The sequence below is a fragment of the Mesoplodon densirostris genome, chromosome 16 (assembly GCF_025265405.1).
Source record: "Mesoplodon densirostris isolate mMesDen1 chromosome 16, mMesDen1 primary haplotype, whole genome shotgun sequence".
Lineage (NCBI taxonomy): Eukaryota > Metazoa > Chordata > Mammalia > Artiodactyla > Ziphiidae > Mesoplodon > Mesoplodon densirostris.
The window spans coordinates 11,983,975-12,007,367 of record NC_082676.1 but is presented as its reverse complement, the minus strand read 5'-3'; the positions used below and the strand labels follow the sequence as shown (position 1 = coordinate 12,007,367).

At 49.2% G+C, this 23,393-nt stretch overlaps 1 protein-coding gene across 4 annotated transcripts in view; it reads left to right on the top strand.

Moving 5' to 3' along the window:
- Nucleotides 1–8,229, top strand: part of SLC9A8 (solute carrier family 9 member A8) — a 69,622-nt gene extending 61,393 nt beyond the window's left edge. For 3 of the 4 annotated variants that reach the window (XM_060120041.1, XM_060120040.1, XM_060120044.1), the window contains 3 exons: nucleotides 1,885–2,105; nucleotides 4,202–4,348; nucleotides 5,611–8,229. In XM_060120041.1, coding sequence (XP_059976024.1) covers nucleotides 1,885–2,105; nucleotides 4,202–4,348; nucleotides 5,611–5,718 — 476 coding nt within the window. In that variant the 3' untranslated portion in view covers nucleotides 5,719–8,229. The remainder of the gene's footprint in view (nucleotides 1–1,884; nucleotides 2,106–4,201; nucleotides 4,349–5,610) is intronic. The other variant, XM_060120043.1, reaches the window with a different exon arrangement.
- Nucleotides 8,230–23,393: the final 15,164 nt, after the last annotated feature.

The window sequence follows — 23,393 nt, the reverse complement described above, 5'->3', positions numbered from 1 at the left end:
CTCCTTTTCCCCGCAAAAAACCAACAACTTCAGCCAAAACCCCTGCTCCTCATCCCCTCCAGCTGCTTCCCCATCTCTTCCCATCGTGGCCAGACCTCTTGAGCGAGCTTTTCTTGCCCATTTTCTCCACTTCCTCCCCTCCTGTCCTCAGGGCTGGACTTGGCCTCGCCCGGGTCACCAGCAGCCTCCCCCAGGCAGACCTGGTGGGCACCGGTGAGCCCTCATCCCACCCACCTCCTCGGCTTGGGGCTCCTTCCTCCCACCGACCTGCCCTCTGACTGGGAGGATACCCTCTTCTCCTCTTCCCTTGGCCTCCAGGCCGTGCTCTGGTTCCCCTCCTTTCCCTTGGGATCTCCTCAGGCTCCTGTCCAGGTCCCCATCTGCCTTTACCGGCACCTCAGTAACTATTGGCTTCCTCAGGACTCAGCCTCAGACCTGCTTCATCTCCTGCGCTCTCACAAGCTCATCTGTCCTGTGGCCTCAACTTCCATCTGGTTCCCACCCTCCCAAAGCTGTTTCCTCTGACCAGGCCTTCCCTCCGGGATCCAGACTCCAGTGTCTGAACCCTCCTTGGATGTTGTGGAGCTCTTGCGATCTCATTGTCTAGGACGGAACTTACCTTCCTGCCCAAGCTGCTTGTTTGCCAGCATCCCGCTTCCTTCCACAGGAGACAGTAACATGTGGCTCCCTCTTACGAAGTGCTTATTGTGTGCACGTGCTGTTCTATGCCAAGGCGTTTCATCCTCGGGCCACCGTCATGGCAGGCCCTGTGTCTAGTTCCTCGTGCCAGCCTGGGAGGCCCCAGGGAAAGCAGGGGGCCAGGGGGTGGACCCAGGAGCCAGACTCCTGACCCTGTGCCCAGACCATCGCGCAGCAAGCCTCCTAGGACCCGGGCATCCTCCAGGTCCTTCCCTTCCCTGGTCACCCCGCCTTCCCCTCGCTGCTGTGACCTGTTGCTTCTGCTCCCCGTGTCTCTTTTAATTCCACCCCCTTCCCTCCGCCCCGCTGTGTCCCCATATAGGGTCTGGGCTGCAGCAGCCAGCCCCCCGTCACGCTGTGATGTGCCGGCCTCCACATCTGGGTCAGATTCTGTCACTGTCTGCTCGGCCTGCCCTCCCTTCTCCTTCAGTCCCTCACCCTCACATGACTCCTCGTTTGACGTCTCTCCTCCCTGCTGCTCTGGGAGCTCCTGTCCCCCCTGTATGGCACCAGGCAAGCCCGGAAGTTTTTTAGAGAGAACGTGCCATTTCCCAGCTCAGTCCATACCCCTCAGTCCAGCCAGCAGCCTCCCAGGGAATCAGAACAGGAAGTAAGGGAGAGGCCGTGATGCAGTCCCCTGAGCCGCTGGCCACCGCGGGGGTGGCATCTCCACTACAATGGGCGTTGGGCAAAAGGCATTCTGTGCCGTCGCCAGTAAAGCGTGTGGCCCTGGGAGGACACCTCATTCTCAGTCTCGGCGCCTCATCTGTGCGCTGTGAGAATAACAGGACCAGCTCTACAGGGCTTCCTGTGACAGTCCGATGAGGTCATGCCCGCGGAGCACGTAGCACAGGGAGGGCTGGTCTGCACCAGCTGTCGTGTTTCTAAAACATAAGCGCTGGGCTTGATAAATCCTGAACACGCACACGCCCGGCGCTTCACAGCCCGGACACGTCACCTCACCGGCTCCGCTCTGCCGCCCTGAGAAGTGGGAGCGGAGGTGAGCCTCCGTTCCTTGCACCTGCTTCTCTCACACCCCAGAGCCTCACAGGCTGAGCTCACACTCTCCAGTGGGTGCGTTAGAATGTCGAGCGGCCGTGGTGCCGGGCTGGGCCCAGATCCCCCGAGAACCGCTGCCCCCTCCTGCCTGCCCCCATCCCTCTTACCCCCGTCACTGTCACCCAGGCCTGCGGGGGGCCATCCCCTACGCCCTGAGCCTGCACCTGGACCTGGAGCCCATGGAGAAGCGGCAGCTCATCGGCACCACCACCATCAGCATCGTGCTCTTCACCATCCTGCTGCTGGGCGGCAGCACCATGCCCCTCATCCGCCTCGCGGACATCGAGGACGCCAGGGCGCGCCGCAGGAACAAGAAGGACGTCAACCTCAGCAAGACCGAGAAGATGGTGAGTGCCGGCCGGCCGGGCGGGGGCAGAGGGTGCGTCCCCACTCGCCGCCAGAAGATGGGGAAACGAGACACGACCTGAGGATGATCCGTCCCTGGGCACGCACGCATAGGCGCACGGCACGTGCGCACACGCACGCACCAGCTTCCCAGAGTGACAAGGAGGTTGGGCTCAGGGTCTGAAGCGTGGCTCTTTGGGGTGGGTTGTCTGCCGGCCTCGTGAAGCCACGGAGGCAGTGGCGTGGGAACGTGGACCCCTAGCAGACGCTTCCAGGAACGCTCCGGCCCTGCCAGTAACCACACCACCCCATCAGGCCAGGGCTGGAAGGAGGGTTTCAAAATCACAAAATGACAAAATCATATCATTCCCTAGCATCTACTAAAAAGCCTCCTGTTGGGGCTGGAGAAGGGGAAAGTGCTCACAGAGGCTTGGAGAGTCACGGGAGAGGGCCCTCCACTGAGGACAGGCAAGGGCATGATTTGGGGGTGGAGGTGCCCAGGGCCAGCTGCAGCGAGCCCGAGGCCCCCGGACCCCTGCCCACCTCTGCCTCCTCCAAGCCACCACCCCTCCTCCCCTGAGTCACAGTGATTGTGCCTTTCCTGCCCTGTGCTCCCTCGGGCCCTGGCTGCGGAGCCCTGGCCTCGGTCCTGCCTACCTGCACCACCCCCTGCTCCACGCACATGCTTTTGCAGAAATGCATCTTTTTCTAGTTCCCTTGTTCAAGGCCATCAGTAACTTTACTCAGCCCTGGAAGGCACAGAAATCCTCAACCAGAGGTGGGGAAAAGGGATGTGGCCCACCTCTGACTCTGGAAAGTCCAGTCTGAGTGGATCTTGGCCTCCAGTCCCTGCCTGCGGCCTCTCCAGCCAGAGCTGTGCTGCTGGGAGAACCTTCAGATGACGTCAGACAGGGCTGGCTCACAGAACTTTCCTCACTCTCCGTAGCCCTTCTCCCCCCACCCCCATCCACCAGCCTTCTTGTCTGTTTTTAACCAAAGCTCAAGTATAGGTTCTCAAAGCTTTTAGTGGGTGTCAGGATTGGTGGAGGGCTCCAGGGTCTTACAGGTCTAGGGTGGGCGCCCAAAGAATTTGCATTTCTGGTGAGTTGCCGAGAGGTGCAGCCACACTTGGCCAAGCACAGCTCTGGTAGAACCAGGATGTGTGCTCGGGGGGAGCAGCTGATGTTTAGGCCATGTTTTCTGTGGTGCCTGTGCTCTCCTTGGACTGTCCCTGATAACCTGCAGGAAGCAGATGGTTTCATGATCCCCATTTTGCAGATGAGAGCACTGAGGCACAGAGACCAAATTACACAGCTGTGGTCACACAGACTCTTAACCACCCCACTTTCCATCACTGGTCGTCAAGGTGGGGTTCCTGGACCAGCAGCATCGGTGGGCGCTTGTTAGAAATGCACATTCTTGGGCCCCCTCCCAGACCTGCTAAATCAGGAACTGCAGGTGGGCCTAGTGGGCCCAGCATTTTGTGGCTCCCCAAGCTCCAGGTGGTTCCGATGCCGGCCGGAGTTTGAGAAGCACTGCTCCACGGCAGGGAAATGTCCTCCCTGCCCCTCTCTCTCTCCCACCTCCTACACCCGGGGTACACCTGCGCTTGGGGGCGACGGTGCAAAACTGCCTGTGGTCGCCCCTGCAGAGGGTGGGTGGTCCTTCCCTCCCTCCCTCTCCCTCTCCACATCCCTCCCTGCTGCATCCACATGACCAGCAAATGTACCCAGAGTGGGCCTCTGCAGGCAAAAAACGACAAAAGCCGCCTCCCTCGTTCAGTTCACTGGTGAAGAGACAGCCTAGAAGAGCTCCCAGTCCTGGCCGCACAGACAGCCACGTGGAGAGTTTACAGTAGACCAAGCCCCAGCCCTGAGCTTCCACCTTTTTCACAATTCTGATTTTCCTGGATGTCCATCGTTTTCTTACACACCTTCCCGCCTCCCTAAGGCTCCCAGGAGGCCTCTTGCTGCCACCGTTAGGGTTGGGGACCCGGGGGCCGGGGTGAAGAGCTGCGAGGAGATAGGCTGGGTGGTGTGCGGGCTTCCAGGCAGGTGTCAGCTGACGAGCCTTCGGCTGCCTTCCCCACCCGCCGCAGGGCAACACCATCGAGTCGGAGCACTTGTCGGAGCTCACGGAGGAGGAGTACGAAGCCCACTACGTGAGGCGTCAGGACCTCAAAGGCTTCCTGTGGCTGGATGCCAAGTACCTGAACCCCTTCTTCACGCGGCGGCTGACCCAGGAGGTGGGACGCAGGCCAGGGGTCCTTGCCTTCCTCCCTCAGGGCCTGCAGTGGCCAAGAGCAGGGTGGGCAGGGAAGACCCACGTGCCGGGTTGGGTGGGGGCCTCTCCCCACTCAGCGTTCTCTCCTTCCCAGCCTCGCGGGCTGGATATGCTTGTGGCACTCTGCATCTGCTGTTTTTGCTTCGCTGCCATATTTAATGCTGGTTTGTTTATTTATTTATTTAATTCATTGATCTTTGGCTGCGTTGGGTCTTCGTTGCTGCGCGTGGGCTTTCTCTAGTTGCGGCTAGCCAGGGCTACTCTGCGTTGCAGTGTGCGGGCTTCTTATTGTCATGGTTCCTCTTGTTGTGGAGCATGGGCTCTAGGCGCATGGGCTTCAGTAGTTGTGGTACATGGGCTTAGTTCCTCTGTGGCATGTAGGATCTTCCCGGACCAGGGCTCAAACCGTGTCCCCTGCATTGACAGGCGGATTCTTAACCACTGCGACACCAGGGAAGTCTCTAGTGCTAGTTTAATAATAGACTTGTTAACCCAGTTTGGTTTTCCTGGATGATTGACTTGGGACATTGATCGGCTACTGAATCTGAGCTGAGGAATTTCAGACCTGCCAGGGCCTCGGACAGTGGCCCAAGGCTCAGGGCTCTCGCTCCATCCCTCCAGGCACCACTGGCCTGACAGTGAGTGACACACTCAGGGACCAGCTTGGGCCTGCTTTGCTGAAACCGTCATCCTGTACCGTGCAGGGTAGGGGAGGGGTTCTCCTGGCTGCCGCCCCGCTTTGGTTCTGAGCCCCGTTTTCCCTCCCTCAGCAGTCAGGATCGCTGTCAGCACGTGAGTTCTTACTGTGAGCCTGGCACTGCACCAGACGTTTTTCATGATTGCTTCGTTTCATTCTCCCAGCAACCCATGCAGTAGATGCAGCGGGTTGTCTCACTTGATAGCCAGGGAGACTGAGGCCCAGAGAGGTGAAGTAACCCCCCGAGGTCACACAGCCAGTACGTGGCAAAGCTGGAAGCAAAGCCCAAGTGTGTCTGATTCCAGAGGCCAGGTTTTTTAACATCATGCCATCCTGCCTCCTACTCCTGTTCCAGGGTGACACCTCCCGTTATCTCCTCCCCCACAGAGAATGATCCCAGCTTGAGGTTAGTCAGTTAACACTTTGAAATTGCTGTGGCCGTGCCCCCTGCCTCCCATCTCCTCCCTTCCTCAACCCTGACCCTGAGCCAGACCGCTGACAAGGGCTTGCTGTGTCTCCCGCCCCAGGACCTCCACCACGGGCGCATCCAGATGAAAACCCTCACCAACAAGTGGTACGAAGAGGTGCGCCAAGGCCCCTCCGGCTCCGAGGACGACGAGCAGGAGCTGCTGTGACCGAGCGGGACGCGTGGCTTCCGGGCAGCTGGGGCCGCAGCACTGCCATCCAGCCTCCCCGCGGCTCCCAGGACGGCCACCCAGCAAGGGCCCCCGAGGCGTGTGCATTTGGCAGTTCTTTGGGGCGGATGGAAGTAGGGTGACGCACAGGCCGCTGTCGTCTTAGCCCAGGACCTCCCAGGCCTTTGGAGCCAGCCAGCTGCCCGGAAGCCCCTCTCCCCGCTCCTCGCTGGGCCGGGCCTCTGCCCTCAGGATGGCTTCCCAGCCCGCGGATTGGAGGGGACCACCTTTGTAGGTAAATGTTTCCTTCTGCTTCTGTAGCCAGGGAATAGTCATCTGTCACGCCGAGGTGCCTGAGAGGAGAAATCCCGCCGTGGACCCACCGTGCAGGGCGTCCCGGGAGCGTGGTGCGCCGTTGCCGCCATCCCTGGCCACTGCCTTCGTTACAGGGGCCCTTCCCTGGACGGGTGTCGTAGCAGCAGGGCGAGGGGCCGGCCAGCGGCAGGCTCAGGCACCTTGGACACCTCACACTCCGCTTCGTGACGTCGCTTGCACTCCCGAGAAGGAGAAACGGAGTGACCTTTTTCTCTTTACCTCTGATCGGCGCCTCGCAGGCTGTCTCCCTGGGCAGCAGGCAGCTACTGCCGTTCTCTGGGAATACTGTGAAGGTTTACACTGGAACCGAGCCCGAGGGCACAGGCACCTCTCTAGAGCCCCATTGGAAGCCGTATCCCTGGGGTTTTGGGGGGTGAGCGACCCTATTCTATGGGGTCCGAGGGAAAGTCTTCAGGGTTTATGCTGGCCAGCAGCTGCCGTCTTTGACTGCAGTTTAAATTCATGCACTTTGACAGAGTGGTGAGAGCCCAGCAGTCCCTTCCCTGACCTCGATTCCTGACTCGGGTCCTTGTTTGTTCAGAGGCCCCTTTTCCTGGGCTCCGCCCACCGGTTACCTGCTGCACCTTCACTGCTCATCAGCACCTTTTTTTTCCCTCCCAGTTCTCTACCATCTTGGGTCCCATTTGTCCCCGTGCTCCTCCTCTGCCACCCCTCCCCAGGACTCCAGTGGCCGGGGGCCAGCTGCCTCTGAGTCTCACCTGCAATCCCTGAGCAGCCACTGCTACGTCAGGACTCGCTCAGACTGCTTGCACGTGCGCACACACACACCACACACACACACCCCTGCCCCGGCCACGCGCACACACACACACACCACACACACACACACCCCTGCCCCGGCCACGCGCACACACACACACACCCCACACACACACACCCCTGCCCCGGCCACACACGCACACACACACACACACCACACACACACACACCCCTGCCCCGGCCACGCGCACACACACACACACCACACACACACACACCCCTGCCCCGGCCACGCGCACACACACACACACACCACACACACACACACCCCTGCCCCAGCCACGCGCACACACACACACACACACCACACACACACACACCCCTGCCCCAGCTACACACGCACACACACCACACACACCCCTGCCCTGGCTACACACGCACACACACCACACACACACCTGCCCCGGCCACGTGCACACACACACACACACACCACACACACACCACACACACACACACACACACCTGCCCCGGCCCCATGGTCCGGGCCCCTGGGCCACCTCAAGGGGAGGAGCTGCCAATCATGTCCAGAGGACATGGAGCTTCTGACTTCCCCGCATCCACCGCCTTCACCAGCCCTTTAACAAGTCTTTACCTGCTTGCTTGTGCCCATCTACAGGCCTCTGGCAGTTTTCATATGTGGCTCAGGGTCTCAGCTGGAGCCTTGGGACTCAGCACCCTCTGGCATGGTTTAATTCATCTTGTGCATGTCATTGGTTCTGTTTCGGACACAGTGGGCCAGCATGGACCTTGGGCTGGCAGCAAATATGTTTCCATCTTCTCAGCCTCAGGCAGCGTGGCTCTGGATGTGAGTGAGGAAGGACTGACCTCGGGACCCTCCAGGACGCATGTACCCAGCCCATGAGGCCAGACCCCTGCCCTAACCCCTTCCCTTGCCCCAGAAGTGTAAGCGTAAATCCAGTCAGGCAGGAGGGCACATGGCTTCCTTTTTATGCATGAAAAGTAAATTTGTACTTGATAGAGCAAAAATATGATCATTTCTTTTTGTAATCTCCCACCTTAACCCCATAATTTGAGCCAAATAGGATTACTTTACTTCACCTAATATCCCCACTGGAAGATTAATGCCATGCATAATTCCAGTCTCAGTCATTTCCTATTTCTTTTTAGTGGAAAAGAGAAGAGGTCAAAGGGAGGGGTCCTTTGTCCATAAGGGGAGGGGGCAGGGATCAGAGGCCAGATTGTTCTCTCATTCTCCAATTCATAAGTAACTGACTTTTCCCCCTGAAATTCAGAGTCTGATCTCCAAGGTGTAAGTTGCATTGTAAACTCAATAGCTTGCCGGAAAAAAATTTGGGGGGTGCTGTGAGTTCTTAGATTAAATAATGAAAACAGGATCGTCTCAGTTCAGACTGCCCTTTGTCACCAGGTCCCACCTGTCCTCCCACTTTTAGCTGAGACCTGAGAGTGACAGTAAGTAGAGAAGCACGCGGGGGCAGGGCGAGGTCCCCAAGGCTTGGCTGTGTGGAGGTGTCTGGGGGAGAGTCTTGCCTGGCCTGGAGCAGCGCCAGCCTGGGCGTCCCGTGAGCTGCTCCTGCCCTCTGCTGGCCAAGTAGTGGCTTAGCAGCGTGGGAGGGCATTCCCCCGCCGAGGAGGGCGGGGGCCCCGTGTGCCTCAGCCATCTGTCTGTTCACCTTTGAACAGGCCAAAGCCCATCGAGAGAGATTTTTCTGGTGGACTTTTTTCAGATGTCTTTGCCTGAGAACCAAAAATTGCTGCTGTCTACCTTTAGCATTCCTAATAATTTTATTGTTGGGGGAATAAATGCCTAGAAGATTAAAAAAATCCAGCATAACTATAACTTCACACACGTTTTCTTCTAGGTCTAGGCCATGGGACAGGAGAAGTATAGCACAGAGAGAAGGTAATACTTTAGGAGGAGGTAAAAGCTGTAAGGTCAGTGCGTGCCTTTGGGGAAGCTGATTGGCTAGCCAGTGAACTCTGAAGACATGCCGTCTTGGGGAGCTGGGGCGTCCTGTAGCACTAAGGCCCCACCCCAAGGCTCCCCCAGCAGCCGCTCCGCAGCAGGCCCCACAATTTTGGACTTGGAATACATCACGTGTTCTGCAGCCCTGTGGTTGTAGGACCTCTGGGAATAACCATGCTCAGAGGCTTGGAGTGTGAGGCCCCACAGGAAAAGAAGCTGGCTTTTCCTAGGTCCCCAGAGACCAAGTTTGGGCTGAGGCGGAACAGAGCCAGGCGGAAGGTGGCTCAGTTCCATCGTCTGGTGCTCACTCAGCCCAGGGGCAGACCCTCTCCCCCTGGCCAGCTGCCTCTTTTCACACACTGGGAATGCTGGCTGGGCCCCGGCTGACATGAGGCCAGGGGCCCAGAATGTTGGCAGCCCCTGAGTACCCCAAGTCAGCCTAGGGAGGCCCTGATTTGCCTGCAGACTCCTCTGTGTGCAGTGGAGTGTGGAAAGGCTGGTGAGTGGGGAGCCTTCTCCTTCAAGCCCTCGTCTAAGGTGGCCTTCCGGGGTCTCAGGTCCACACTCCCATGGGGGTCCACACACGTGGCAAAGTCCCCAGCAGGGAGGCCACAGCCAGAATCCCTCTTCTGCTTCAGTGGGGAGAGTGAGGGTGGGGCCGGGTGGGGCCAGGTGGTGACCGGCTTCTCCTCAGCCAAGTCCGGGCCATCGAAAGGTACAGGAAGGTGTGGGCGTGGCCTAGGGTGGCTCTGGCCTTAGAACTGACCCCTGATTCTAGTGGGAGGAGGAATCTCTCAACAGCAATGATTGCCTGTCAGTTAGGACTTCAAATGCCAAAAAAAGAGGAAAGATCCTTTGCTCCTTCCCCATTCCCTCCAAAATGCAGGCATGTGATTCTCCTGCTGGGTGGTGGGTGGGTAGGAAATTATCTGAAACGTTCCTGGTAGAGCAGCCAGAATCATTAAGCAGTTGTTCTACCAGGAACCCGGTCTCCAAAGCCCCAGGCAATATGTTTTAAATGAAAACACCACAGTCAGAGTGACGGCTTCGGATAAGCAGCCACACTCCCTTCCACTTAGTCTCCTGTCATTTCTCACACAAATGGAGTTAGATGTTCAGGGACTTCCACCGTCATTGCCCATGTTACGAAAGAAGACTTTCTAATTTCCCCCACCCCGTTTCACCCTTTCTCACCCCAGCCGACACAGTCCCTAATCCCAGAGGGAAAAAAATGTGTGGCTTTTCCTACCCAGGAGCTGGTCTTTTCCCAGCTGCTCTGCGTGAGTGTCCTGGCTTCAGGGCGAGAGAGCTGAGTGCTCGGAGCGCAGCTGCGGGCCCCGTGGCCGTGGGATCGATGGGGATTGTGCAGTTCGGTGGTCAAGAGAAAGGTCACCTGTCAGCGCTATGGGCCCCTGTCCAAGGAGCTGGTCAGCCACGCGGAAGAGCCACTTCTCCAGGCCCCAGCGCTGCTCTGAGGAGCCGCGGAGGCCCATGGGCCGGGGAAGGCTCCTCACTCGCTCGGCTGACTTGGGGTTCATGGCTACCAAAGGCTTTAGCATTTTCTCCAGTACAGCTCCTGCAAAGCTTGATTTGTTCTCAAGATTAATCAGAATCTTGTATTCTTTTGAGTAATTTTCTTTGTAAAAATGAAGGATTTTTTTAAGTGCAGCTTTTTGACATAAGGACTATTGGGGAGGTCAGGCTTGTTCTTTTGTCCTCCCCCAAGTAAGATGTGAGAGGCAGCTGTTAGGTCCTGGTGCCTGAGAAATGATTTGCTGCTCTTCTTGGTGGGGTTGCGGGTTGCGGAGGGGAAGGTGGGTCAGAGGTGGAGGGACCTGCAGCTGCTCTGCTGGAGCCTCTACCTCGTCTCACTGGACTCTTTAAAGAATTCAGAAATGGATGGAAAACAGTAATGTCACTGGATTCTTATTTAGAAATAAAAATGAATGCTGCTGAATCAGACCCACTTTCTGTGTTTGTGTTCCGTGGCTTTGCAAAGGCTGGGTTGTGCCCCCCTAGACTCCGCTCTGTCCACGCCTGCCCGGCTCTCGCGGCCGGAAGCCTGGCAGAACGCAGTGCTTAGTGGGCAGGAGTGCGGGCTTTGGGGCCCAGTTCCTGCCTCTGTCCCTGTTGGGCTGGACCCCGCGGGCCCACAAGCCTTGTAGTTGCCCAGCCTTGAGAGCAGAGGAAGAGCCTAGAGACAGCAACAGAGACATGAACGGTTTGTTGGACAGAGGGATCTTAACAAACGGTCCTGGAGCGAAACCCCACGGCGTGCAGCAGCCGTCAGACGGGACACCAGGACACGGCAGCAGTCCTCACCACATCGGGGAGGAGGAGGCTGCCATTTATAGGGGGGATGGATGTCAGGTGGGCTCGGTTACCAGGAACTAATTGAGCCCTATGATGAAGAGGATTGGATAGTCACGTGAGGGAAGCAGGGGCTGGTCGAGCAGGGGATGTGCAGAGAGCAGGAGACAGCCATCTTGAATGGCCTGAGCACACAGTCCCTCAGTGAGGAGGACGTGAGGCCAAGCAGGAGGGCTCAGCTCGGGCCCAGCCTCCAGCCACAGCTGCTTCCTCACAGGGGTGAGGGACTTGTCCTCCCTGGGGCTTGCTGGGCTAACCGCCCTCCTCCCTGCTGGGGTTGCAGACTGGCCCCTGGTAGGCCTTTGACTGAAACCAGGCTCTGAACCCACACGGCCGTGCGAGTCAGATGGAAGCTGGTGGTGGTATCTGTGGGGAGTCTGGAGGCTCCGTTTGTTTATACTCTCTCATGCTTCCAGAAGGCATCTGAAGCTACTTATGGTAACAGGTGCAAACAAAAAATACATGTGATATAAACAAAACCAGGCAGAAGAACCTGTCCTGACCCCAGGCACGAGCCTCCTGACAGGGAGGCCAGAACCGGGGCTCTTAGTTCCTCTCCACCCTGCAATGCATCCCCACCCCCAGGCCAAAGGAGGAAGGGTGGGGGGAGATTAAATCACATCCTGGACCCTTCCTCTACCTGGACTGCCAACTGCACGCCCAAACCAACGCCTGCTGGCATCAGGCAGGGAACCCAGTCAGGGAGCAGCGCTGGTAGGAGGCGCACATGGCCCTCAGCTCCCTTCCCCCTGTGACAGAGACCTGGGTTCAGAGAAGGATTTCTCCACCCTAATGAAACCGTGCAGGTGGGATGACAGGTGGCACTGGAGTGATGGGCCTCTGGCAAATATAAAGCAGAATCTTCCCAAGCCACCGATGGCTGCAGGGGAGGCTGGGAAATGAGCAGAGTGTCAGCCTGGACGAAATGGAACCCTGGTAGTAAAGGTGAGCAGAGCCTGCGTGGGACTGGGTATTTTCATTCACATTGCAACCTTCTCAGTGTCTAGAAAAAGCACTCAGAGTGAAGAGGCGCAAACCAGGGAAGAAGTATTTTCCTTGGAGGCCAGAAGGCTGCAGGGGAGGGTCACACACAAAGTTGAGGGCCCCATGACCTCCACTCGACCCCCAGGGGAGCTGAGGGGAGATGAAGCCATTTATGGTCACTCCACTCCCCTAGCCTGAGAATGCTGAGGAATGGGCCACTGACCCAATTCCGGCAGGAGAATGAAGCAACATCTTACGGAATTTCCAGGACTGTTTCCTCACACTCAAACAGTCACTCAAAGAAGGGAAGCACCCTCTTCCCATGGCCTGGCCTTTCCTCCCATTATGTGAGGATGCAGTTCTCGGACCTGCTGCAGCAATTCTGAGACAAGGGAAGGCCTCACCAACCTGCTGCGCAGAAAGACAGAGGCCCTGAGTTGTTAACAACACTGTTGGACCAGTGAATTAACCAGTCCTGGAACCGACCTCCCTCCGGAGCTCACTGCGGGAGACAATACGTGTTCTTGCTGCTGATGCTATTTGGGTTGGGTTTTATGTTACAACAAAAATAATCCTAACTGAAAGAACTTCATGAAGTCAGACGAGCAGATTCCAAAACAACATATATAGCATCAGCCTCCAAAAATTAAATTGATGTGTGTGTATATAGGAAAAAATCTGGAAGGACAGGTATGAAGTTTGAGAGAATTTTGGTCCTCTCTGAGTGGAAGGATAATGGGTAATTTTTAAGATCTCATCTGAAGATATTTTGTTTCTTTCACAAAGAACTTTTATTCAGACCAGAGGGCAGACAGCAGAAGCAAGAAGAACTACAATTCTGCAGCCTGTGGAACGAAAACCACATTCACAGAAAGGTAGACAAAGTGAAAAGGCAGGGGACTGTGTACCAGATGAAGGAACAAGATAAAACCCCAGAAAACAACTAAATGAAGTGGAGATAGGCAAGCTTCCAGAAAAAGAATTCAGAATAATGATAGTGAAGATGATCCAGGACCTTGGAAAAAGAATGGAGGCAAAGATCAAGAAGATGCAAGAAACGTTTAACAAAGACCTAGAAGAATTAAAGAACAAACACCTAGAAAATTAAAGAACAAACAGAGATGAACAATACAATAACTGAAATGAAAGATACACTAGAAGGAATCAACAGCAGAATAAATGAAGCAGAAGGACAGATAAGTGACCTGGAAGACAGAATAGTGGAATTCACTGCCGTGGAACAGAATAAAGAAAAAAGAATGAAAAGAAATGAAGACAGCCTAAGAGACCTCTGGGACAACATTAAACACACCATTCGCATTATAGGGGTCCCAGAAGGAGAAGAGAGAGAGAAAGAACCTGAGAAAATATTTGAAGAGATTATAGTTGAAAACTTCCCTAACATGGGAAAGGAAATAGCCACCCAAGTCCAGGAAGCGCAGAGAGTCCCAGGCAGGATAAGCCCAAGGAGAAACATGCTGAGACACACAGTAATCAAACTGACAAAAATTAAAGACAAAATATTGAAAGCAACAAGGGAAAAACGACAAGTAACATACAAGGGAACTCCCATAAGGTTAACAGCTGATTTCTCAGCAGAAACTCTACAAGCCAGAAGGGAGTGGCATGATATATTTAAAGTGATGAAAGGGAAGAACCTACAACCAAGATTATTCTACCTAGCAAGGATCTCATTCAGATTCGACGGAGAAATCAAAAGCTTTACAGACAAGCAAAAGCTAGGAGAATTCAGCACCACAAAATCAGCCCTACAACAAATGCTAAAGGAACTTCTGTAAGTGGGAAACACAAGAGAAGAAAAGGACCTACAAAAACAAACCCATAACAATTCAGAAAATGGCAATAGGAACATACATATCGATAATTACCTTAAACATGAATGGATTAAATGCTCCAACCAAAAGACACAGGCTTGCTGAATGGATACAAAAACAAGACCCATATATATGCTGTCTACAAGAGACCCACTTCAGACCTAGGGACACTTACAGACTGAAAGTGAGGGGATGGAAAAAGATATTCCATGCAAACGGAAATCAAAAGAAAGCTGGAGAAGCAATACTCATATCAGATAAAATAGACTTTAAAATAAAGAATGTTACAAGAGACAAGGACACTACATAATGATCAAGGGATCAATCCAAGAAGAAGATATAACAATTATAAATATATGTGCACCCAACATAGGAGCACCTCAATACATAAGGCAGCTGCTAATAGCTATAGAAGAGGAAATCGACAGTAACACAATAATAGTGGGGGGCTTTAACACCTCACATACACCAAAGGACAGATCATCCAGACAGATAATTAATAAGGACACACAAGCTTTAAATGACACAATAGACCAGATGGATTTCATTGATATTTATAGGACATTCCATCCAAAAACAGCAGATTACACTTTCTTCTCAAGTGCACACGGAACATTCTCCAGGACAGATTACACCTTAAGTCACAAATCAAGCCTCGGTAAATTTAAGAAAAACTGAAATCATATCAAGCATCTTTTCTGACCACAACGCTATGAGATTAGAAATCAATCACAGGGAAGAAAACCATAAAAAACACAAACATATGGAAGCTAAATAATACGTTACTAAATAACCAAGAGATCACTGAAGAAATCAAAGAGGAAATCGAAAAATACCTAGAGACAAATTACAACAAAAACATAACAATCTAAAACCTGTGGGATGCAGCAAAAGCAGTTCTAAGAGGGAAGTTTATAGGAATACAATCCTACCTCAAGAAACAAGAAAAATCTCAAATAAACAAACTAACCTTACACCTAAAGGAACTAGAGAAAGAAGAACAAACAAAACCCAAAGTTAGTAGAAGGAAAGAAATCATAAAGATCAGAGCAGAAATAAATGAAATAGAAACAAAGAAAACAATAGCAAAGATCAATAAAACTAAAAGCTGGTTCTTTGAGAAGATAAACAAATTGATAAACCTTGAGCCAGACTCATCAAGAAAAAGAGGGAGCGGACTCAAATCAATAAAATTAGAAACGAAAAAGGAGAAGTTACAACGGACACCACAGAAATACAAAGCATCCTAAGAGACTACTACAAGCAACTCTATGCCAATTAAATGGACAACCTGGAAGAAATGGACAAATTCTTAGGAAGGTATAACCTTCCAAGACTGAACCAGGAAGAAACAGAAAATATGAACAGACCAATCACAAGTAATGAAATTGAAACTGTGATTAAAAATCTTCCAACAAACAAAAGTCCAGGACCAGATGGCTTCACAGGTGAATTCTATCAAACATTTAGAGAAGAGCTAACACCCATCCTTCTCAAACTCTTCCAAAAAATTGCAGAGGAAGGAACACTCCCAAACTCATTCTACGAGGCCACCATCATCCTGATACCAAAACCAGACAGAGATACTACAAAAAAAGAAAATTACAGACCAATATCACTGATGAATATAGATGAAAAATCCTGAACAAAATACTAGCAAACAGAATCCAACAACACATTAAAAAGATCATACACCATGATCAAGTGGGATTTATCCCAGGGATGCAAGTATTCTTCAGTGTACGCAAATCAATCAGTGTGATACACCACATTAACAAATTGAAGAATAAAAACCATATGATCATCTCAATAGATGCAGAAAAAGCTTTTAACAAAATTCAACACCCATTTATGATAAAAGCTCTCCAGAAAGTGGGCATACAGGGAAACTACCTCAACATAATAAAGGCCATATATGACAAACCCACAGCAAACATCATTCTCAATGGTGAAAAACAAACCATTTCCTCTAAGATGAGGAACAAGACAAGGATGTCCACTCTCTCCACTATTATTCAACATAGTTTTGAAAGTCCTAGCCACGGCAATCAGAGAAGAAAAATAAAAGGAATACAAATTGGAAAAGAAGTAAACCTGTCACTGTTTGCAGATGACATGATACTATACATAGAGAATCCTAAAGATGCCACCAGAAAACTACTAGAGCTAACCAATGAATTTGGTAAAGTTGCAGGATACAAAATTAATGCACAGAAATCTCTTGCATTCCTATACATTAACAACGAAAGAGCAGAAAGAGAAATTAAGAGAACAATTCCATTCACCATTGCAACAAAAAGAATAAAATACCTAGAAATAAACCTACCTAAGGAGGTAAAAGACCTGTACTCAGAAAACTATAAGACACTGATGAAAGAAATCAAAGATGACACAAACAGATGGAGAGATACACCATGTTGTTGGATTGGAAGAATCAATATTGTGAAAATGACTATACCACCCAAAGCAATCTACACATTCAATGCAATCCCTATCAAATTACCAATGGCATTTTTTACAGAACTAGAACAAAAAAATCTTAAAATTTGTATGGAGACACAAAAGACCCCGAATAGCCAAAGCGATCTTAGGGGGAAAAATGGAGCTGGAGGAATCAGACTCCCTGACTTCAGACTATACTACAAAGCTACAGTAATCAAGACAATATGGTACTGGCACAGAAACAGAAATATAGATCAATGGAACAGGATAGAAAGCCCAGAGATAAACCCACACACCTATAGTCAACTAATCTATGACAAAGGAGGCAAGGATATACAATAGAGAAAAGACAAGTCTCTTCAGTAAGTGGTACTGGAAAACTGGACAGCTACATGTAAAAGAATGAAACACCGTAACACCACACACAAAAATAAACTCAAAATGGATTAAAGACCTAAATGTAAGACCAGACACTATAAAACTCTTAGAGGAAAACATAGGAAGAACACTCTTTGACATAAATCACAGCAAGATCTTTTTTGATCCTAGAGTAATGGAAATAAAAACAAAAATAAACAAATGGGACCCAATGAAACTTCAAAGCTTTTGCACAGCAAAGGAAACTACAAACAAGATGAAAAGGCAACCCTCAGAATGGGAGAAAATATTTGCAAATGAATCAATGGCAAAGGATTAATCTCCAAAATATATAAACAGCTCATGCAGCTCAATATTAGAAAAACAAACAACCCAATCAAAAAATGGGCAGAAGACCTAAATAGACACTTCTCCACAGAAGACATACAGATGGCCAAGGAGCACGTGAAAAGCTGCTCAACATCACTAATTATTAGAGAAATACAAATGAAAACTACAATGAGGTATCACCTCACACCTGTTATAATGGGCATCATCAGAAAATCTACAAACAACAGATGCTGGATAGGGTGTGGAGAAAAGGGAACCCTCTTGCACTGTTAGTGGGAATGTAAATTGATACAGCCACTATGGAGAACAGTATGGAGGTTCCTTAAAAAACTAAAAATAGAATTACCATATGACCCAGCAATCCCACTACTGGGTATATACCGAGAGAAAGCCATAATTCAAAAAGACACAGGCACCCCAATGTTCACTGCAGCACTATTTACAATAGCCAGGTCATGGAAGCAACCTAAATGCCCATCGACAGATGAATGGATAAAGAAGATGTGGTACATATATACAATGGAATATTAGCCATAAAAAGGAACGAAACTGGGTCATTTGTAGAGACGTGGATGGATCTAGAGACTGTCATATAGAGTGAAGTAAGTCAGAAAGAGAAAAACAAACATCATATATTAACACAGATATGTGGAATCCAGAAAAATGGTACAGACGAACCGGTTTGCAAGGCAGAAATAGAGACACAGATGTAGAGAACAAACGTATGGACACCAAGAGGGAAAAGTGGCAGGGGGTTGGTGGTGGTGGGATGAATTGGGAGATTGGGATTGACATGTATACACTAATATGTGTAAAATGGATAACTAATAAGAACCTGCTGTATAAAAAGTAAATAAAATTTTTTAAAAAGAACTTTCATTCAATAATAAGGAACATACAGTGTGCTATCTTCACTTTTCAAAATGTGATTATAAATGAAACCAGAACTAGAGGAGCAATGCATTAAATGGAGAGATCTGATGTGATTTCAAGAGGGCTAGGGATGATACAAATGAACTTATTTACAAAACAAATAGACTCACAGACATAGAAAACAAACTTATGGTTACCAAAAAGGGGAAAGGGGGTGATAAATTAGGAGTCTGGGAGTAAAATATACATGCTACTATATATAAAATACATAACCAACAAAAACCTACTGTATAGCACACAGAACTATACTCAATATCTTCAGTATACCTATAATGGAAAAGAATCTAAAATATATATACATATATATATATATGTATGTACAACTGAATCACTTTGCTGGACACCTCAGACTAACACAACATTGTAAATCAACTATATTTCAATAAAATTTTTAAGAACTTAAAAATAAATTTTAAAAAGATTTTTAAAAAGTGAAGGAAAAAAAAGAGCGCTAGGGAAATAGGAAGTCTCATCATGCTCTGGTGAGGGTCTAAATTGATAGAATCACTTTGAAGAGCACCTGGCAGTGCCTAGTAAAGTTAAAGACGCCTGGGACCCTTCAATCCAGCGAGTCCTCTCCTCGGTTTAAGCCCTAGAGAGCGAGGAGAGGCAAACTACTGCCTGAGGCCCAAGCCCAGCCTGTCTCCTGTTCTGTACCACCAGCGAGCCTGGGATTTTAATGTGTTCAAATGGTTGAAAAAAAAAGTCAAAAGAACAGTATTTCATGACGTGAAAATTATATGAAATTCAAAGTTTAATGTCCATAAATAAAGTTTTGAATGTTTTAATAAAAAATGTGTGGAAGTTTGTTTTCTTTGTTCTATATTATCTATATAATATATAAATATATAATAAATAAATATATATATATTTTTTGCCTCTTGTCTCCCAAAGCCAAAAATATTCACTATCACCATTTACAGAAAAAGTTTGCCCACACTGCCCTATAGAAATTCTTACATAGTCCTGCATACTCAGGAGACCCCTACAAGAATATTTGTAATAGCAAATTATTGGAAACGAGCTGTTTCCCCCTAGGAGAATGGATAAACAGTGGTGCGGTAATGTAAGGAACAGTATACAGCAGCAAGAACGGATGGATGGATGAATGAATGAAACTAGAATAACATATCAACATGGATAAATCTCAAAATACTGAAAGGAGGGGAGAAAGAAAGCCGCAGATGAATAAGTACATATAAAACCAGGCAAAATGATGTTGTGAAACAGTAGTGCTTAGGGATGCAGCCAAGTGTAGCAGAGTGTGAAGAAAGGCTGGAAAAGTCAACCCCAGGATCCAGGGCTCCTCTGGGGTAGGGGAAGGAAGGTGAGGAACTGCATTTGAACCACATGACACCTACCCTGGCTTCACTTGTATCCCTGATGTTTCATTTCCTAACAGAGCCATGGGCAACCAGGAGTTAATCATATGTGCAAACTTGCAAAGGCTCCTCATGCTCTCTGAGCCTTAGTCCTTCTCCCCGCTCTGTGGTGAGTAACTGAGATGCTCTCCAAGGGTTGTCCCAGGTGACTCCCTCCTTTCAGGATCAGGTCTAGCTATGGCGACAAAATCAGAACTAGTAGTGGCTTCCCTGGACCCCTTGAGAACCAAGATCCTTAGCATGGGAATAAAAGAGAAATGAGGTTGAGCAAAAATCCTGTGCTCCTGAATTTTAATTTAAGTTTAAGTATGAACTTACAACGTAGTCTGTGTTCTTAGAGATATAAACCTATTGCTAGCTCTGCTCACTGAAAAGACCTGGAAACAATGACCAACCCAGTGGCAGTGAGCACCGTTAGCTCTTGGACTTTGGTATCCAAATGTCATTTCACAGCAAAAGGACCCAGGGCTCTTTGGAGAAACGTCTGAGTCCAGGAGTTGGGCAGGAAATGTACAAAGATGAACATGGAGCCCCTTGTCATACCAAAAGGAGAGGAAGCAATCAGAGGTTTCAGGGTCAAGTCAGGACTCAGGAGCCAGCTTGAAGAGGTTCTGACTGAACAAAGACGGGAATTTGAGCATCAATAACAGTAATAATGTAATGGATTGAAATACTTAAAATATACGGAAATCAATGAGTTCATAATAATAAACTTTTAAAAACTCAGTCACTGCTGGGGAATTCTAAGGCATCAATTCATTATTCTAAGTAAAAATAAAGGCAAAGAGGGCTTCCCTGGTGGCACAGTGGTTAAGAATGCGCCTGCCAACGCAGGGGACACGGGTTCGAGCCCTGGTCTGGGAAGATCCAACATGCTGCAGAACAAATAAGCCCATGCACCGCAACTACTGAGCCTGCGCTCTAGAGCCCGCGAGCCACAACTACTGAGCCCGTGTGCCTAGAGCCCGTGCTCCACAACAAGAGAAGCCACTGCAATGAGAAGCCCACGCACTGCAACGAAGAGCAGCCCCTGCTCACCGCAACTAGAGAAAGCCCGCGCGCGCAGCAGCAAAGACCCAACACAGCCATAAATAAACAAACAAATAAATATATAAATAAATAAAGGCAAAGAAGTAAGCATCTATCCCCCCACCTTTTTTTTGGACGTGCGGCACGCGGGATCTTAGTTCCCCGATCAGGGATCGGACCTGTGCCCCCTGCAGTGGAAGCACGCAGTCTTAACCACTGGACCACCAGGGAAGTCCCTATCCTGCTTTTCTTAAACTATATCACTGGTAGTCAAATAGTAGATGAGGGAAGTTTCTTTGTCTTTAACTTTTTTTTTAATTCATAGATTTATAGGAAGTTGCAAAAATAGTACAGAAAGGTCCCATGTGCCCACGTTTCTCCCAGGGGGTAACATCTTGCACAACTATAAAGCAGTATCACAACCAGGAAACTGACATTGGTACAATCCACAGACCTTGTTCAGATTACACCAGTTTTACGTGCTGTCCTGTGTGTGTGTGGGTGTGTGTGTGTGTGTGTGTGTGTTTAGTTCCATGCAGTTTTGTCCCAGGTATAGAGTCACACCACCATAGAAAAGTTTCTTTTTATAGAAGTATTCCAGTTGCCAAACAAGGAAGACTAGAATTGGAATATCTCCATTTTGCATGCTCTGATGAAATAATGGATCTAAGTACTGAGTAACAGCCTTAACAGCTATTAATATCCCAAAGGGAGAGAACTCAACATCATGTGCCTCCTGATGAAAGAAGATAGCATCTATGAAGTATTCTTACAACAACAAAAAAAATCATACCCACATCTGAGCAAGCCTCAAAAGTCAACTACCATGTGATATAGCACATTAATGGAATGAAGAACAAAGACTACAAGATCATCTCAATTAATGCATGAAAAGCATTTGACAAAATTCAACATACTTTCATGATAAAAACACTCAACAAACTAGGAATAGAAGGAAACTATCTCAACATAATAAAAGCCACATATGAAAACACATACACCACAGCTAACTTCATACTCAGTGATGAAAGACTGATTTTTTCCTTTAGAAGAGGCCATGATGCCCACTCTTGCCTCTTCTATTAAACATAGTACTGGTAGTCTTAGCCAGAGCAATTAAGCATCAATCAATCAATCAATCAATCAATCAATAGCATCCAAACTGGAAAGAAGTGAAATTATATCTGTTCTCAGATGACATGATCTTATGTAGAAAACCCTAAAGATTACACACATACACACACCTGTTAGAACTAAGAAATGAATTCAGCCAAGTTGCAGGATACAAAATCAATACACAAAAATCAGTTGCATTTCTATACATGAATAATGAACAATCTGAAGAGAAAATTACAAAAACAATTCCACTTACAATAGCATCAAAAAGAATAAAATATTTAGGAGTAAACTTAATCAAGGAGGTGAAAGACTTATACACCAAAAACTACAAAACATTGCTGAAAGAAATTAAAGGAGAGACAAATTAACGGAAAGACATCCTGTACTCATGAGTTAGAAGACTGAATATCATTAAAATGTCCACGCTACCCAAAGCAATCTACTGATTCAATGTAATCCCTATCAAAATCCCAATGGCATATTTGCACAGATGGGAAAAAAATCCTAAAATTTATATGGGATCTCAAGGGACCCCGAATAGCCAGAACAATCTTGAAAAAGAAGAACGACGTCAGAGGCCTCACAATTCCTGATTTCAAAACACATTACATACAGGGCTTGCCTGATGGCACAGTGGTTGAGAATCTGCCTGCCAATGCAGGGGAAACGGGTTCGAGCCCTGGTCTGGGAAGATCCCACATGCCGCAGAGCAACTAGGCCCATGAGCCACAACTACTGAGCCTGCGCCTCTGGAGCCTGTGCTCCGCAACAAGAGAGGCCGCGACAGTGAGAGGCCCGCACACCGCGATGAAGAGTGGCCCCCGCTCGCCGCAACTAGAGAAAGCCCTCGCACAGAAACGAAGACCGAACACAGCCAAAAATAAATAAATAAATAAATAAAAATAAAAAAAACACCACACATTACATACAAAGCTACAGTAATCAAAATAGTGTGGTACTGGCATAAATATAGACATATGGTCCAATGGAACAGAATAGAGAGGCCAGAAATAAACCCTCACGTATGTAGTCAAAAGATCTTCAACAGGATGCCAAGACCACTCAATGGGGAAAGGACAGTCTCCTCAAATGGTACTGGGAAAACTGGATATCCAAATGCAAAAGAACGAAGTTAGACCCTTACCTTACACCATACACAAAACTGAAAACAGAGCAAAGGTTCATATGTAAGACCTAAAACTAAAAATCTCCTAGAAGAAAACAGAGAGAAGTTCCATGACATTGGATTTGGCAACAATTTCTTGGATGTAACACCAAAAGCATAGGTAACAAAAGCAGAAGTAGAAAAGGGGACCACAGCAAACTTTAAAACTTCTGCACATTCAAGGGATGCCCCTTCTCTGCCACTCAGGCAGCCTCACCCACACCCGCCAGGTCCCTACCCCACTGTGAGAGTCCTCGAGCCAGTTTCCCATCCCTCCACCTGCCTCAGCCTCATTCGGAGGCTCCCCAAAGTCAGCGAGCTAAAGGCTGCCCCCGGGAGTCCTAACCTGGAGATTCTCCAGGCACAGGGACTTCTCAGAAGCAAAGTTCTCTCCTGTGACTGAATTTCAGTTATCTCTTTCCTTCCTGGCACAGGTCCGGGCTCACCTGGTTCGGCGACTGGACCCCCACACTCGTGCCTTTGCCATCAACGTGGAGATTCCTATTTCCATTTGCCTTTTCACTTTACACACATCAGCTGGGATTGCCCAGTGAACCTGGCTAAAAGCAGAGCTATGGGGCCAAACAAGCAGTTGGGATTTAGCC